The sequence below is a fragment of the Trichechus manatus genome, unplaced genomic scaffold (assembly GCF_000243295.1).
Source record: "Trichechus manatus latirostris isolate Lorelei unplaced genomic scaffold, TriManLat1.0 scaffold00188, whole genome shotgun sequence".
NCBI classification, from domain to species: Eukaryota; Metazoa; Chordata; class Mammalia; order Sirenia; family Trichechidae; genus Trichechus; species Trichechus manatus.
The window spans coordinates 3,533,338-3,548,392 of record NW_004444124.1 but is presented as its reverse complement, the minus strand read 5'-3'; the positions used below and the strand labels follow the sequence as shown (position 1 = coordinate 3,548,392).

The 15,055-nt window shown below is 39.4% G+C and overlaps 1 protein-coding gene across 1 annotated transcript; it reads right to left on the bottom strand.

The window, feature by feature from the left end:
- Window positions 1-3,757: 3,757 nt before the first annotated feature.
- On the bottom strand, window positions 3,758-10,139 carry FAM217A (family with sequence similarity 217 member A). Its single transcript, XM_004387557.1, has 6 exons — window positions 10,077-10,139; window positions 8,368-8,452; window positions 8,230-8,243; window positions 7,538-7,612; window positions 7,380-7,447; window positions 3,758-4,967 (listed from the first exon to the last, which is right to left on the bottom strand). The coding sequence occupies exons 1-6, from the start codon at window positions 10,137-10,139 to the stop codon at window positions 3,758-3,760; spliced, it is 1,515 nt and encodes a 504-aa protein (XP_004387614.1).
- Between the last annotated feature and the right edge of the window lie 4,916 nt (window positions 10,140-15,055).

The window sequence follows — 15,055 nt, the reverse complement described above, 5'->3', positions numbered from 1 at the left end:
TGGCAAAGATCTGCACAGTTCAACAAAGAAGATGTACAGATGGCAAATAATATGAAAAGATGCTCAACATTGTATCTTATTAGGGAATTGCAAATCAGAACGAGATAACCCTACACAGCTTTTAAATGGCTAAAATACCAAACACTAACAACACAAAATGCTGGGAAGCATGTGGAGCAATAGGAGCTCTAATTCATTGCTGATGGGAAAGCAAAATAGTACAGCTACTTTGAAAGATAACTTACCAGTTTTTTACAAAGCTAAACATAGGCTTATTATGCAATACAGCAATAGTGCTTCTAGGTATTTACCCAAGTGAACTGAAAAGCACACGTTCACAGAAATACCTGCACATGAATGTTTATTGCAGCTTTATTCATAATTGTCAAAAATTGGAAGAAACCAAGTTGTCCTTCAATAGGTTAATGGATGAGCAAATTGTGGTACATCTAGATAAAGCAGTGTTATTCAGTGATAAGAAGACATGAGCTATCAAGCTACAAAAAGACATGGAGGAACCTCAAATGCATATTGCTGAGTGAAAGAAACCAGTTTGAAAAAGCTACATACTGTATAATTCCAATTATTTGACATCTGGAAAAGGCAGAACTACAGAGACAATAAAAAGATCAGTTGTTGCCTTTTCAGGGCAGTGAACTATTCTGCATTATACTGTAATGGTGAATATGTGATATTATGCATTTGTCAAAACCCATAAAACTGTACAAAATAAACAGTGAACCCTAATGTAAACTATGGATTGTAGTTAATAATAATAATAATAATGTATCAATATTAGTTCATAAATTATAACAATGCACCAGACTAATGTAAGATGTTAATAGGAGTGTGTGTGGTTTGCTGGGGGGTGGGGTATATGAGCGCACTGTACTTTCTGCTCCATTTTTCTGTACACCTAAAACTGCTCTACATAATAAAGTTTATTTAAAAAGAAAAGGTTCAGGACTCAAGTTACAGGGAATTGCAAAGATGAGAGTAAAGATAGTTGACAAATGAAACAAGATCACTCCAAGTTAGGAATTGAGTGAAAATATAAGTCCATTTTGCGCTATAATTCTTTGAAAGAGCTGTTACATCATTTTGGATAACAAGACTAATTGTACAGGATACAGATAAAATTCCATTATAATAAGGGCTCTTGGCCAGTTTATTTTTTATAAACTAAGCCTTACAAAATGTGGTGATATGGTTTCAGAATATTCTTTGAAATTAACTAAAAGCTAAGCAAACTCTGACCTCTGCCTCTGAGAAAATGGTTTGAGCCTTATTGTTTTACTAAAGGTAGAAAAGCAGCTTGAGCTACAGTTGCTCTCTTCAACATTTATTTGAATTAACTTTAATTCATCTCACCCATCCCTAACTCAAATACGCCATCTCATTTTTGGGGATGAGACACAAAAACTGTTAATAGTGGTTGCCTTTGTGTGCGGGGGGTGGGGAGGTGCAGTAGGAAGAAGGCTTTTACTTTTCATTTTGGACCTTTGGGTAATGTTTAAAGTTTTAACCATGATTATTTTTTAATGTTTAAGAAAAACTAACCTGAATTCACCAACCATTCACTAAAACCAAAGCAGACTACACCCAAAAATATCCAAACCTCTGATCTATGCACGTGACATCAAGTTTTTCATTTACAGTGTTTTTCAAAGTGTGATCCAAGAACCACCTGCATGGAAACCACCTGGGGTGTTTGTTTATAATGTAGGTCTCTGGGTCCTACTCCCAAAGATTGCTTCAATAGGTCTGGTATAGAATCCCAGGTTGTTTTCCTGATTCTTAGGTGCAATGAAGTTTGTCAATCATGTACAGATTCCCTTTTTCTCTGGTTCATAAATTAAGCTGTAACTGTTTGAGTTTCAAATAATTAAGACTTCTAGCAACATAGAGCCGTCTTTTGGGGGAAAAAAATCCAGTAACACCAGAGTTTGGCTGATGTGTGGACAGTGACCTTTTCCCCATTTTTCCTTTAATATTTTAAAACCATTAGGTCTGAGCAGAAGAGGGGTGTTTCAAACATTAAACCTGTACCTTGGCCACAAGAGAACTGATGCTATTTTTGTGTTTGACAAAGGAGAGCCTGGGAAATGGAAAGTCTCAAAGGATTTATAGGAGGATCTAGAGGAACTCATATATTAATAGCAATTTCTTTACCTTTAGAAGGCCAAGCAAATGCCTGAAGGACTGGTCAAAATCTATCCTTGAGGCTGTGGGGACCATGGTCTCGGGGAACATCTGGCTCAATTGGCATAACCCAGTTTATAAAGACAATGTTCTACATTGTACCTTGGTGAGTAGTGTCTGGGGTCTCAAATGCCTGTGAGCAGTCATCTAAGATACTCCACTGGTCTCACCCCTTTGGGAGCAAGGGAGAATGAATGAAGAAAACAGGATACAAGGAAAAGATTAGTCCAAAGGACTAATGGACCACAGCTACCACGGCCTCCACCAGACTGAGTCCAGTACAGGTAAATGGTGCCCGGCTACCACCAACTGCTCTAACCGGGATCACAACTGAGGGTCCTGGACAGAGATGGAGAAGGCTAGAGAGCAAAATTCTAACACACAAAGAAAGATCAGATTTACTGGCCTGACAGGGACTGGAAAAACCCTGAGTATGGCCCCCGGACACCCTTTTTAGCTCAGTGTGAAGTCACTCCCGAGGTTCACCATTCAGCCAGGGATTGGACAGCCTCATAAAACAAAACGGGACTACTGAGGCACAGCAGTCCAGGGACAAGGACTACAAGGCAGGAGTGGACAGAAAAGCTGGTGATAGGGAACCCAAGGTTGAGAAAGGGCAGTGTTGACATGTTGTGGGGTTGTTAACCATTGTCATAGGGCAATATGTGTGCTGTTTAATGAAAAACTATTTTGTTCTGTAAACCTTCACCTAAAGTGCAAAAAAAAAAAAAATTATCTATGTGAGATCAAATTGACAACAGCAACTCAAAAGGTTTGATGGGAAGCCTAGGGGACAGTGAGTTGAAGACAATGGTGATAAAATAATTTGGAAAAGGACAGTGCGAATAGCAGCACAACTAGAACATAATCGATGTCACTGAACTGTACATGTAGAAATTTTTGAAATGGTATAAATTTGGCTATGTATACTCCCCCCCCCACAAAAAAAAAGTCCTCCAAGGTAGAGAAGGGAGAGTGTTGACATATCATGGGGTTGTTAATCAATGTCATAGAACAGTACGTGTTCTGTTTAATGAGAAACTATTTGTTCTGTAAACCTCCACCTAAAGTGCAATAAAAAAATCTATCCTTGATAGATAAAGGAGATTTGTGAAGATGGAAAGGGAGAGAAAGGTCCCAGAGTGGCAAGGACTAAATATCATTGATAGAGGTTACTGCAACTCAAGTATAGCAGAACACAATGAAAGAACAAGTATAGCAGCAGTTAGTCGATTATACATTTATTGATGATGGAATTATACTGCAAAACATTCATAACAAAAGAACAATCTTTTGAATAGAATGATTTAGTTTACCAAATGAAACATTTCTTTGAAACAAAACATGCAAAAGATTGTCAAATACGTCGTTTATAGAAGCCGTTAGATTTATATATAGACATCCAGCAATTTTCACAAGTTCCACTCCATATCACATCAAGCAATTTGTTTGTGTGTATGTTTTTAAACACCTGTTTCTTGGAATGATAAACCATATTTTAGCTAGGCTTCTTGGAACAGGTTTGCTCACATTGAGATGTATGGGGAAAAAAGGGTTATTTTTGGTCAATGGGTGAGCACTTATCCTTAGCTATAAATGAAGGTGATAAACAGTCTAGCTTCTGAATATAGAATGGTCTATTCAGTACTATATTTTTTTGGTAAAGTTTCTTTTTGGTCCTTGGTGGCTTCACTTCTTCTCTCTGATTTTCAGGAAAAGACAGAGGTACAGGTGAAATTGGTATTGGAGACCTTGCTGGCAGACATCTTGTTGAGACCATCTTAACCAGTGATTGAGTTGTTTGGACAGTACTAGGCTTGGTTGAAAGTTCTTGGCACGGATTTAAAATGGAGTTTTTTGGATTCTTAAGGTCATCATAAGTTGCAATCAATTGTTTTGTGGTGGATGAACTTTTTAGAGATGTTGGTCTAGAATTCCATCTATATTTTCCAGGATTGCTCCAATTCCATTTTGAAGCATTCTGTTCAAGCTTGCAAGAACCAGAATTGTTTTTTCTTTTTTCTCGACTTTTATCTACACAAGATGTCTGAAGACTCAAAGAATCAGAAAGTTTTGGCTGTCTCACTCTGGGTATAGTTTTGGAGGAAGATGGTCGTTCAGTAACTGCTGGAGTATACAAGTTAGTTTGCAGTCTTGTCCTCTCTTTCTGTATTGTCATATGTTGTATTCTTTCCATTTCCAGTAAACGAGTTATCAAGAGTTCAATAGAGCTTTCTGGTGGTTCCATTGTTGCTTTCCAATTTTCAGATTTTGAGAGGGCTAATTTGTGCAAGTCCAGAGTATTGAAAGGTGGAGGGAGAAAATCAGGATATGGAAAGACTTCATTTGGTTCCTCTGTGAAAGATTCTTCAAAGTTTTCTATTGTTTCTGGCTTTAAGTTCAGGTCCATCTTTTTAAAATAGCTGAGTATAGTATCATTTGCTTTTTCACTTTCTGATAAATCACTTTCATCTGTTAAATTTTCTTCCACACTGCTGTTTCCATATTTAAAATTCCAATTCAGAGCAGATAAAGTTTCACTACTGCTGCTTTCTACAGCTGAACATAAATTAATACAAGGTTCATTTCTGTCCTTAAAAAAGTCTCCATCTGCATAGGGCCAGCAAAGACCTAATGGCATCTGCTGTTGCAGTCCAACTTGTTTATCAACTGCAGCACTTGTTAGGGAGTGGTTCAGAGTGAAGAGCCTTATGGGATTACTGGTCACATTAAAGCCAGTTTCTACTGAAGATATTTGGAAATCCCTTTAAAAAAATAATTTAATTCATGAATAACAGAATTCAAATGCTACTGAAATGATACAAATATGTTACCTTTATTAAAGATTGGTAAATGTTTAGTTCCAATGGTGTATAACTGTCTATAACAGAAATATGTTGATTTCAAATCTATATACAAGTATAGACTAAAACAGTAAGCAGGCATACCATTGTGCAAGCACAGGTGAGTACCGGTAGATCATTATACCTAAACATGGCTAACTGGCTATGAAGAGCCACTAGGTTAAAGTGGCTAATTATATCTATTTGCCTATGAATATATTATAAATGCAATTATGATATCTAAAAAGGAGGCTATCCAACTCAAACTGAAATTATAGTGAAATGTTTATTGACCCAGAATCAGATAAGGAAACAAAGAATGTAGTTAAGTTACTTTAAAAAGGCTTCTACTTTAGCCATTGTGGCTTTTAAAAAATATTTTAACAAAAAGGAAGCAAACAATCTATCAAACAAAAATGATCCTAGGAAGAATCCATAGTAATTACCATCTGAGAGCACTCTTCTACTTCAGGAGTAATAATACTTCTAGGAACTGTATTAAAATGAAAATTGCAAAAATGTCTGGCCACAAAATATTGAGTTTCTAGTTAGTTTTTCTTCTTTCAGTCTTTTTTTTTTTTAAGTTTACTAGAAAGACCAATGTTGGAAGATGATTTGATGCATAAATTGACACAGAGTTTCAATATCTTCTTGCTGCTTTTAAGGCCAGTTTACAGTAAAGATTTCAAGATTTTGAAAAATACTTTCATTTTTATTGAAATGATAGAAATTCATTCATTTAACTAAATAAACTAGGTATTCTGCCTTGCCTTTGCAAAAACAAATGAAAATCACTTTCAATCTACAATTATTAACTGACACAAGTCAATCTAGTGTAGTAAAAAGAGCATAGAGTCTGGAGTCAGAAGACCTACAGCTGAACCCCTTCACCACCAGTGAGTGGTCAAAATGGACATGATACACAACACCTGCTTCAGAGTAGATGTGTAAGATAATTGATATGAATTTACTAATTTTGCAAAATGTTAAACACTAAACAAAAGTTACCATTACTTTTATTCTGTTTACCTGTTGAAAGTATACTGAGAAAAATCTCAGTAATAAAATGTTTCACTGATACCAAGTTTCCAACTCTGCAACATTATTAGCCCTTCCCAATATAATAGCAAGTACCTATCGAGCACATTATTGTTTAAACCTCACAACAATCCCTTGAGGCAGGCACTTTTATTTTCCACCTTTTACAGATAACAAAACTGAGGCACCTTTCCCAAGGTCACACATCTAGTGAGTGGTGGAGCTGGGATTTGAACCCAGGTGGTGGGATACCATGCCCATAATTTTAGCCTCTGCACTCTCCTGCCTCAATTACCATATATTTGATCCACTCTTACTATGATAAAATTCTTCTCTGGAAACATCTCACTTCATTTGACTGCTTACCTTGAAAATCCTTGTTCCAAGATGAGTTTTCTTTTAAAAATAGCCTTTTCTATCCCTACTGGTACCAACATTCCCTTAGAATATTAGTCACTACAATTCCCTTGATCACTCCTGAATTTTAACTTTAAGGTGAGCTTTACCCTGGCCTCACAGTGGTAAAATCCTCTGATGAGGAGATCGCTGCTATCAAGTGAACCACCCTATTGTCAAAAATGGATAAAAAAGAGAGAAAGAGAACTCAGGATCTCCATTCAATAACACACTGTGTATAAGAGCAACACTTAGCAGGTGCTCAACAAATGTTCATTCTCCTCCAAATAATAATAACTTGCATTTTAAGGAAGCACCTAGGAGGATCTAATACACACTAAAGTTTAAGAACTAAAGAAAGAAAAATTCAAACCCAGGCAAAGTCTAAGAAGCGATACACTAGAGTGATGATGAGCACAGACTCTGGACTAAGCTACTTTTTATATACTGGCTTTACCATTCATTAATTGTGTGACTTTGGGTAAGTTACTGAACTTGTAACTGTACCTCAGCATCCTCATCTGTAAAACAGGGATGATAATATTAGTACCTACCTTTTAGGACTGCTGTCAGTGTTAAATGAGTTAATACATACAAGGAATTAAAATAGTTCCTAGAACATGGAATGTTCCTCTTCTAGTTTCTTTTCAATACAAAGTCCAAACTCTTACCTAAACCTCATTGTAAGGGCACAGTGAACTCTTAATTACCCATGTTCTGATTATGTCTGTGGTGTCTGCCTACCATTTTTTAAATTTAGGGGGAGTTTCCATAATTTCCTACTATTCACACACAGTACTTTTCTAGTTAGTTTTTGTCCTTGTATTTCAAATAGTTAGCTCATCTGTATCTAAATTTATCTCACTAATTTGGGTTTTACAAAAACAAATATTCTCTTACCTGCTCTCCACAGTATTTCCTTCATTAAGAGGATAACTCCATAAGTGAAATATGCCTTGTTTACTATTCTGATAATATAAAAATCATGGTCATTATTTCACTAACTTCAGGAATTTTTTAAAAAGAATACTTTAAGAGTATAATGAATAAAATCCCACCTGTGTTCTTTTGTGAGCATGCTCTGACAAATTAAGTTCTAGCATCAGCTCATCTATTGGAATTTCCAAATGATTCTATAAAGCAGCAGAAGATTTTTAAACACAATATATCTCTGTTCCTAATCCTGTTCTAAGTTCTTGTTCTAACCAAGGATTATGTAGTAAAGTCCTATGATACTTGCTTTTATACATACAGAAATTATTTCTTGTCACTGATTTCAGTAGGAATTAACACAAAAGTTATAGAAACTACTAAACACCATTAACTAATATACCTGAAATATCACTGTCTTCATTTTACTAACAGTTAAGTATTTTATATTTTGATCAAAAGAGCAAATTAAAATATTAATTTTCTTACTACTTCATAACAAGATATTGACCATTTCAACTGCTTTAAGACATCTTAAGGACTAAGACTACTTTCCTTTTGGCAATGACTAGAAGATACTACATTCACTATAATGTTAATTTCCAGCTATAGTATTGTTATATGAAAAAAAAACAATAAAAAATATTAATTTAATGACCAATTTGCAGTCCTATAAAGTAGTAAAGGCTCTAACTTGTTTGAACAACTCTAAAGAAATAAAATTTATAATTTAACCTACAGGAAGAGAATTTTTTGAAAAGTACATATAATTTCAAAACATTGTTTTGTGAATTATTTAAAACCAAACATTTATCCTTACCTTGTTAATTTTGCCTGAAAGAATGTCTATGAAAAAAATGACAATTAATAGTCACATAAGACTGGTTATATCCAAAACAAACCCCCTTTAATATGAGTGATTATTCCATTATAAATATACACATCTAGGATTTCTTACCACCTGATGCACTGTCCCTTCCAGGTGGGAGGTTTTTATTTTCAGGAACAGGTACTTCTGAATCCAAACTCCAGTGAGGTAAGTTCTAAAACAATATTTGTTTCAGAATAAGCTTAATGTTAAGAAAACTGAAGAAGCTCAAGTACATAATTTCACATGTCCTTTGGGTAAAGACCGCAAAAGGAACAAAGCTCTCCTCACTGCCCTCTCCTCCGGTGACTATCAGCCCCTCTGAGGAGCATGCAATGTTCTCTTGCCAAACTACTCTCAGTTTGATAACACCTACTAGTCAGGAAATGGAAAGGCTTTTACAATAATTTATGGTTTCATTCTCGTTTTGTTAAAAATAACAGCACACAGGTTTTTGAAATAAATTTTAAAAAATGTCCTGCGCAGTGTGTTTCTGGTACACAGTGGCACATTCACCAAATTTTCTATAACCGAGTACCAGATCTGCAAGCCACTGAAGGTGAACAGAAAGAAAAAGATACTAACATCTACTGACTGTTTATATTCCTGACATTGTACACAGTGCTACAGGAAAAAAAAGAAGTGTGGGGTGTATATAGGGGATGATTGTAATAATTTATTCTGGAAAAGGGAAAGTGAAGAGGTGATTATTTAAAAAAGTAATTTTTTTAGGAATGAACTCAGCTACTGTCTATTTCAAATGAAAAAAACCTTTTGTAAATTAAACTCTAAAGTAGTATACAAATGAAATGTTCGGTGTCATCTCCACAGTAAGGAGGAGGAGAGGGCAATAAGCTTAAATACAGCATGAGGATTTAATTTATCCACAAGGAAGTATCTCTTGATAGGAAGGATAGTTGAATACTGGAAGGGAATAGTAGGGGAGATTGCAGATTATCTTTCTCTGGAGGTTTTTGAAAAATAAAATTAATTCTCTGCTCTCTGTGATAATATGTATGAAGTCTAGCCTCTACATAAGAATCACCTAGTTGCTGTTGAGTTGATTCCGACTCATAGCGACCCTACAGGACAGAGCACAACTGCCCCATAGGGTTTTCAAGGAGCAGCTGGTGGATTCAAACTGCCGACATTTTGGTTAGCAGCCCAGTGCTTAACCACTGTGCGACCAGGGCCCCGGTACTTTAAAAATGCTAGTCGAAAAAAAAATCCTACAGATTCTTGTTCACCAGGATGAGGGTGAGGCCCGGTTTTATTTTAAACACCTCCCCCACGGATTCTTAACCTCCTTTCCGCTATGTAACACTGGTACACTAATAGACAAAAGAACACATGATGGGAGTGGATGACAACTATGCTGTTGTGGCCACACCACAAAATTAGAATTATTAAATCTGTCAGTTGGTCAGAAGGCTAGTGAGGGAGATTTCAAACTGCTTTAGGTTTGGGACTTGGTTATACTTTTTATCCCTCCTGCCTTACCAATATTTTTTATAAAGTACGTGGAAAGTGAGCACTGCTTGATTAATCAAAGTAGCATCTTGAATGAAATCCAACTGTAATTAGAAATGTTTTCAAATTTGGAGAGACGTTAACGTTTCCTTTGTTAAAAGAGAAAAATTTCTGTTTGATATTCTAAACGTGCCAAAAGGAAAACTGAGCACAAACTGCTCACAAAGACAAAACAGCAAGGCATGGCAGCAGTAAGATTCAATGGGAGTTAGGTCTTAGCGCTGGCTGCTACCGCCACAATATTCAAATTCAGTATCATCTGCCTTTACCTCATGAGAGATGTTTGACATACGCAGACTGGTGCCACAGTTGCCACCATTTCTTCTCCCCATTTTGTTGTAGCTGCTCCTCTGTTTCCTTAAAATCCTACACAGGTTGCAGGACAGGCACATTTATGGGTAAGGTACAACATTTATATAAAAGGAAGCACGAGCTTTGGATTCTCATCTAAAGAGAGGTTAAGAAAATGCTCAGAAGGCAGAAGAGGGAATATGAGGGCAGGGCGGGGGACAATCTGAAATCAACCAGAAACAAGGGGCAGGCCAGACAAAATTAGGACAGAGACAAAAGCAAACTGGAAGATGTCCCCAACCAAAGATTAGGAAATTAGGGCCAGAGGTGAGAAAGGAGATGTTATGTGAGGGGAGGAGGAAATATAAATTGTAAAAAAATATGATGAATTAACTGCAGTGTATAAAATGGGGCCATGAGCTCTACTTTTAATCATTCAAAACACGTGCTTCATTTGAAAGCCGGGTTAACCTTACACAGACGGAGAGAAAGTGCCCCATGCGTGGCTATTTCAGAGACACAAAAGGCCCACCAGACCAAACAATGTTTTCCACATCAAACTGTCATCGTTGTCTAAAACGTTTACTACTGTTTAAGGGAAAAATATTAGCGATTAAGACAAGGCGTTGCCATGAGTCAGAATCGCCTCCATGGCAACTTTTTGTTTATCTGGGAAGAATCTCAAATTAAAGCCATTGCAGTAATCAGTGTATATGCTAATCATTTACAATTTATTTTCTCCGGGGGGGAAAGGTGTGCCCTGGAGAAACAGGATATATAGTCCAGGTAATTTTGAATCAACAAGTATTGATGGACCTTCTGTATGCCATGCTCTGAGATGGAAGAATGAAGAAGGAAGGAGGTTGCTGAGCAGGTGGCTTTGCTCAGGGACACTGGCACGCTGGGAAAAGCCACCGCACGTGGACGAGGGGCCCAGAGACAAGGACGCCATTGTGAATGGGAGTACGGGAAAGGCGTTAAATGGGGCGGGAGAGCGGGAAGGAGGGCCGGGAAGACGTGAGTGAGAGGCGCCAAGGCCGCGCCTGGGGGCTCGCGGGGCGGACGCGCGAGGGCGCCCCTGGTTCTGGCCTCTTACCCCGCGGCGCCGCACGCCCACGTGTCCTCCCCGGCGTCCTCTCCGAGGGCGATGCCGCCCCGAGGCCCGGGTCCTTCGGCGAGCTGGGCGAGCGGCTTGAGGGGCGCAGCCTCCGACTCGGCTTTCCTACAGCGGGAGGAGAAGGGGGGCAGCGGGCGCCGACCGGCCGGGCGCACGGGCCCCTCGGCGGCGGTGTTGGGCCTGGGCGAAGGCGGGCCGGCGGGAGTCGAGCCCGGGGCCCAGGCCGGGCCCAGCGAAGTCAGCCTCGGCTGGCGCCGCGACTCCGCGGGCAGCCAGAGAGGCCGGGTCTCCCGGCAACTACAATGCTGCAGGGGCGCCCTCGGCGACCCCGCGTTCCACCGGGCCCACCAGGGCCTCTCGGCCGTCATCCCGCGGGTCGGCCGCCGCCATCTGGGGAAAGGTCCGCACTTCTGGGCCTGCCCCTGCGCCCCGCCGGGCCCTTCACGGGGCGGGTCGGCCATCGCGGGTGTGGCCTCTCCGGGGCTCCGGACGCCCCCGCGGGCGGGGTCACGGCCCCAGGGTCCCCAATGCCCCCGCGCGGCCTAAGCTTACCAGGCCGCCGGGCCTGGAGGTCCCGTGCGACAGGTGGCCCAGGGGCCGTGAGGCAACTGCGTGGAGTCCATTGGGCCGCTTCCACCCACCTACCGACCGAGCAACACCATGTCGGCCTGATCCAAACCAGGCCAGGAGCTGTGCCCGGTACTATTCTGGACTTAGTTCTCTGGCTATGTGTGGGTATATGTAAAGCTGCATCTAGGCTTATTACCATTAAATATATTAAATAATTAGAATGGGAAGAAGAAAAGTATCCCTGCTGAGAGCAAGCCCACCTCTGGTCAGTTCCAGATCAGTTGTTGATCTCACAATAGTTAGAAGAAAAGTTGGTTTTTTTTTTTCTTTTTCTGTCCAGGATTTATTTTAGATCCTACGAGGCTGATTTTGTACCCCTAAAAAAAGCGTATCTCTTACTGCAGCTTTCATGAAGCTGTAGTAGGAGATAGGCGTCTATCTGTGTATTTGTTGTTGTTAGGTGCCCTGTAGTCTCGACTCAGAGGGACCCCACGTACAAGAGAAGGAAACATCATTGTTATGCTTGAGCCCATTGTTGGAGCCGCTTTGTCAGTCCACGTGGTTGAGGGTCTTCTCTTTTCGCTGACTTGGTACCAAGAATGATGTCCTTCTCCAGGGACTGGTCCCTCCTGATAACATGTCCAAAGTATGTGATAGGAAGTCTCACCATCCTTGCTTCTAATGAGCATTCTGGCTGTATTTCTTCCAAGACAGATTTGTTTGTTCTTCTGGCAGTCCAGGATATATCCAATATTCTTCAGCAACACCATAATTCAAATGCATCAGTTCTTCTTTGTTCTTTCTTATTCATTGTCCAGCTTTCACATGCATATGAGGTGACTGAAAATACTATGGCTTGGGTCAGGCACACCTTAGTCCTCAAGGTGACATCTTCGCTTTTGAACACCGTAAATAGGTCTTTTGCAGCAGATACACCCAAAGCAATATGTCGTTGGATTTCTTGACTGCTGCTTCCATGGGTGTTGACTGTGGATCCAAGTAAGATGACATCCTTGACAACTTCAATATTTTCTCCATTCGTCATGATGTTGCTTATTGGTCCAGTTGTAAGGATTTTTGTTTTATGTTGAGGTGTAATCCATACTGAAGGCTGTAGTCTTTTATCTTTATCAGTAAGTGCTTCAAGTTCTCTTCACTTTCAACAAGTAATGTTGTGTCATCTGCATATCACAGATGGTTAATGAGTCTCCCTCCAATCCTGATGCTACGTTCTTCATATAGTCTAGCTTCTCGGATTATTTGCTCAGCATACAGATTGAATAAACATGGTGAAAGAATACAACCCTGACGCACATCTTTCTTGACTTTAAACTATGCAGTATCCCCTTGTTCTGTTTGAACAACTACCTCTTGGTCTATGTACAGGTTCTTCATAAGCACAATTAAGTGTTTTGGAATTCCCATTGTTCACAATGTTATCCATAATTTTTTATGATCTACACAGTCAAATGCCTTGCAGAGTTAGTAAAACACAGGTAAACATCTTTCTGGTATTGTCTGCTTTCAGCCAAGATTCATCTGACATCAGCAATGATATCCCTGGTTCCACGTCCTCTTCTGAATCCAGCTTAAATTTCTGGCAGTTCCCTGCTGAAGTACTGCTGCAACCTCTTTTGAATGATCTACAACAAAATTTTACATGTGTGTGATATTAATGATATTGTTCAATAATTTCCACATTCGGTTGGATCACCTTATTTTGGAATGGGTACAAATATGGATCTTTTCCAGTTGGTTGTCCAGGTAGTTGTTTTCCAAATTTTTTGGCATAGATGAGTGAGGGTCTTCAGCGGTGCATCTGTTTGTTGAAACATCTCAATTCGTATTCCATCAATTCCTGGAGCCTTGTTTTTCACCAGTGCCTTCAGTGCGGCTTGGACTTCTTCTGTCAGTACCATTGGTTCTTGATCATATGCTTCCTCCTAAAATGGTTGAACATTGACCAATTCTTTTTGATACAGTGACTCTGTGTATTCCTTCCATCTTCTTTTGATGCTTCCTGTGTTGTTCAATATTTTCCTTGTAGAACCCTTCAATATTGCAGCTCGAGACATGAACTTTCTCTTCAGTTCTTTCAGAATGAGAAATGCCAAGCATGTTCTTCTCTTTTGGTTTTCTAACTCCAGGTCTTTGCACATGTCATTATAATACTTTGTCTTCTTGAGCTGCCCTTTGAAGTCTTCTGTTCAGCTCTTTTACTTCATCATTTCTTCCATTCACTTTAGCTACTCTACATTCAGGAGCAAGTTTCAGAGTCTCTTCTGACATCCATTTTGGTCTTTTCTTTCTTTCCTGTCTTTTTAATGACCTTTTGCTTTCTTCATGTATGATGTCCTTGATGTCATCCCACAACTTGTCTGGTCTTCTGTCATTAGTATCCAGTGTGTCAAATCTGTTCTTGAGATGGTCTCTAAATTTAGGTGGGATATACTAAAGGCCATTCTTTGGCTCTGTGGACTTGTTTTAATTTTCTTCAGCTTCAGCTTGAACTTGCATATAAGCAGTTGATGATCTGTTCCACAGTCAACCCCTGGCCTTGTCCTGACTGACGACATTGAGCTTCTCCGTTGTCTCTTTCCACAGATGTAGTTGATTTGATTCCTGTGTATTTCATCTGGCAAGGTCCAAGTGTCTAGTGGCCATTTATGTTGTTGAAAAAAGGTATTTGCAATGAAGAAGTCGTTGGTCTTGCAAAATTCCATCATGTGATCTCCGGTGTCATTTCTGTCACTAAAGCCATATTTTCCAACTACTGATCCTTCTTCGTTTCCAACGTCTGTATTCCAATTACCAGTAATTATCAATGCATCTTGAATGCATGTTTGATCAATTTCAGACTGCAGTTGCTGATAAAAATCTTAAATTTTTTTCATCTTTGGCCTTAGTGGTTGGTGTGTAAATTTGAAGAATAGTCATATTGACTGGTCTTTCTTGTAGGCATAGGGATATTATCCTATCACTGACAGCATTGTACTTCAGGATAGATCTGGAAATGTTTGTACTTCAGGATAGATCTGGAAATGTTCTTTTGGACAATGAATGTGACACCATTGCTTTTTAATTTGTCATTTCCAGCATTGTCATGGTTTGAATTATGTCCCCCCAAAAATGTGTGTATCAATTTGGCTAGGCCATGATTCCTGGTACTGTGTGATTTTCGTGTATGTTGTAAACCTGCCTCTATGATGTTAATGAGGGAGGATGGGTGGCAGTTGTGTTAGTAAGGCAGGACTGGATCTACAAGACTGG

Bases quoted from the DNA above. Each gene is read 5' to 3' on its own strand.
- FAM217A (XM_004387557.1), bottom strand. From the start codon at position 10,139: ATGGGGAGAAGAAATGGTGGCAACTGTGGCACCAGTCTGCGTATGTCA. The intron at 8,453-10,076 runs GTAAAGGCAGAT...ATATTGTTTTAG, and splicing joins TGTCAAACATCTCTCATGAG to AACTTACCTCACTGGAGTTT. The intron at 7,448-7,537 runs GTGGGATTTTAT...TTATATTATCAG, and splicing joins ATGCTCACAAAAGAACACAG to AATAGTAAACAAGGCATATT.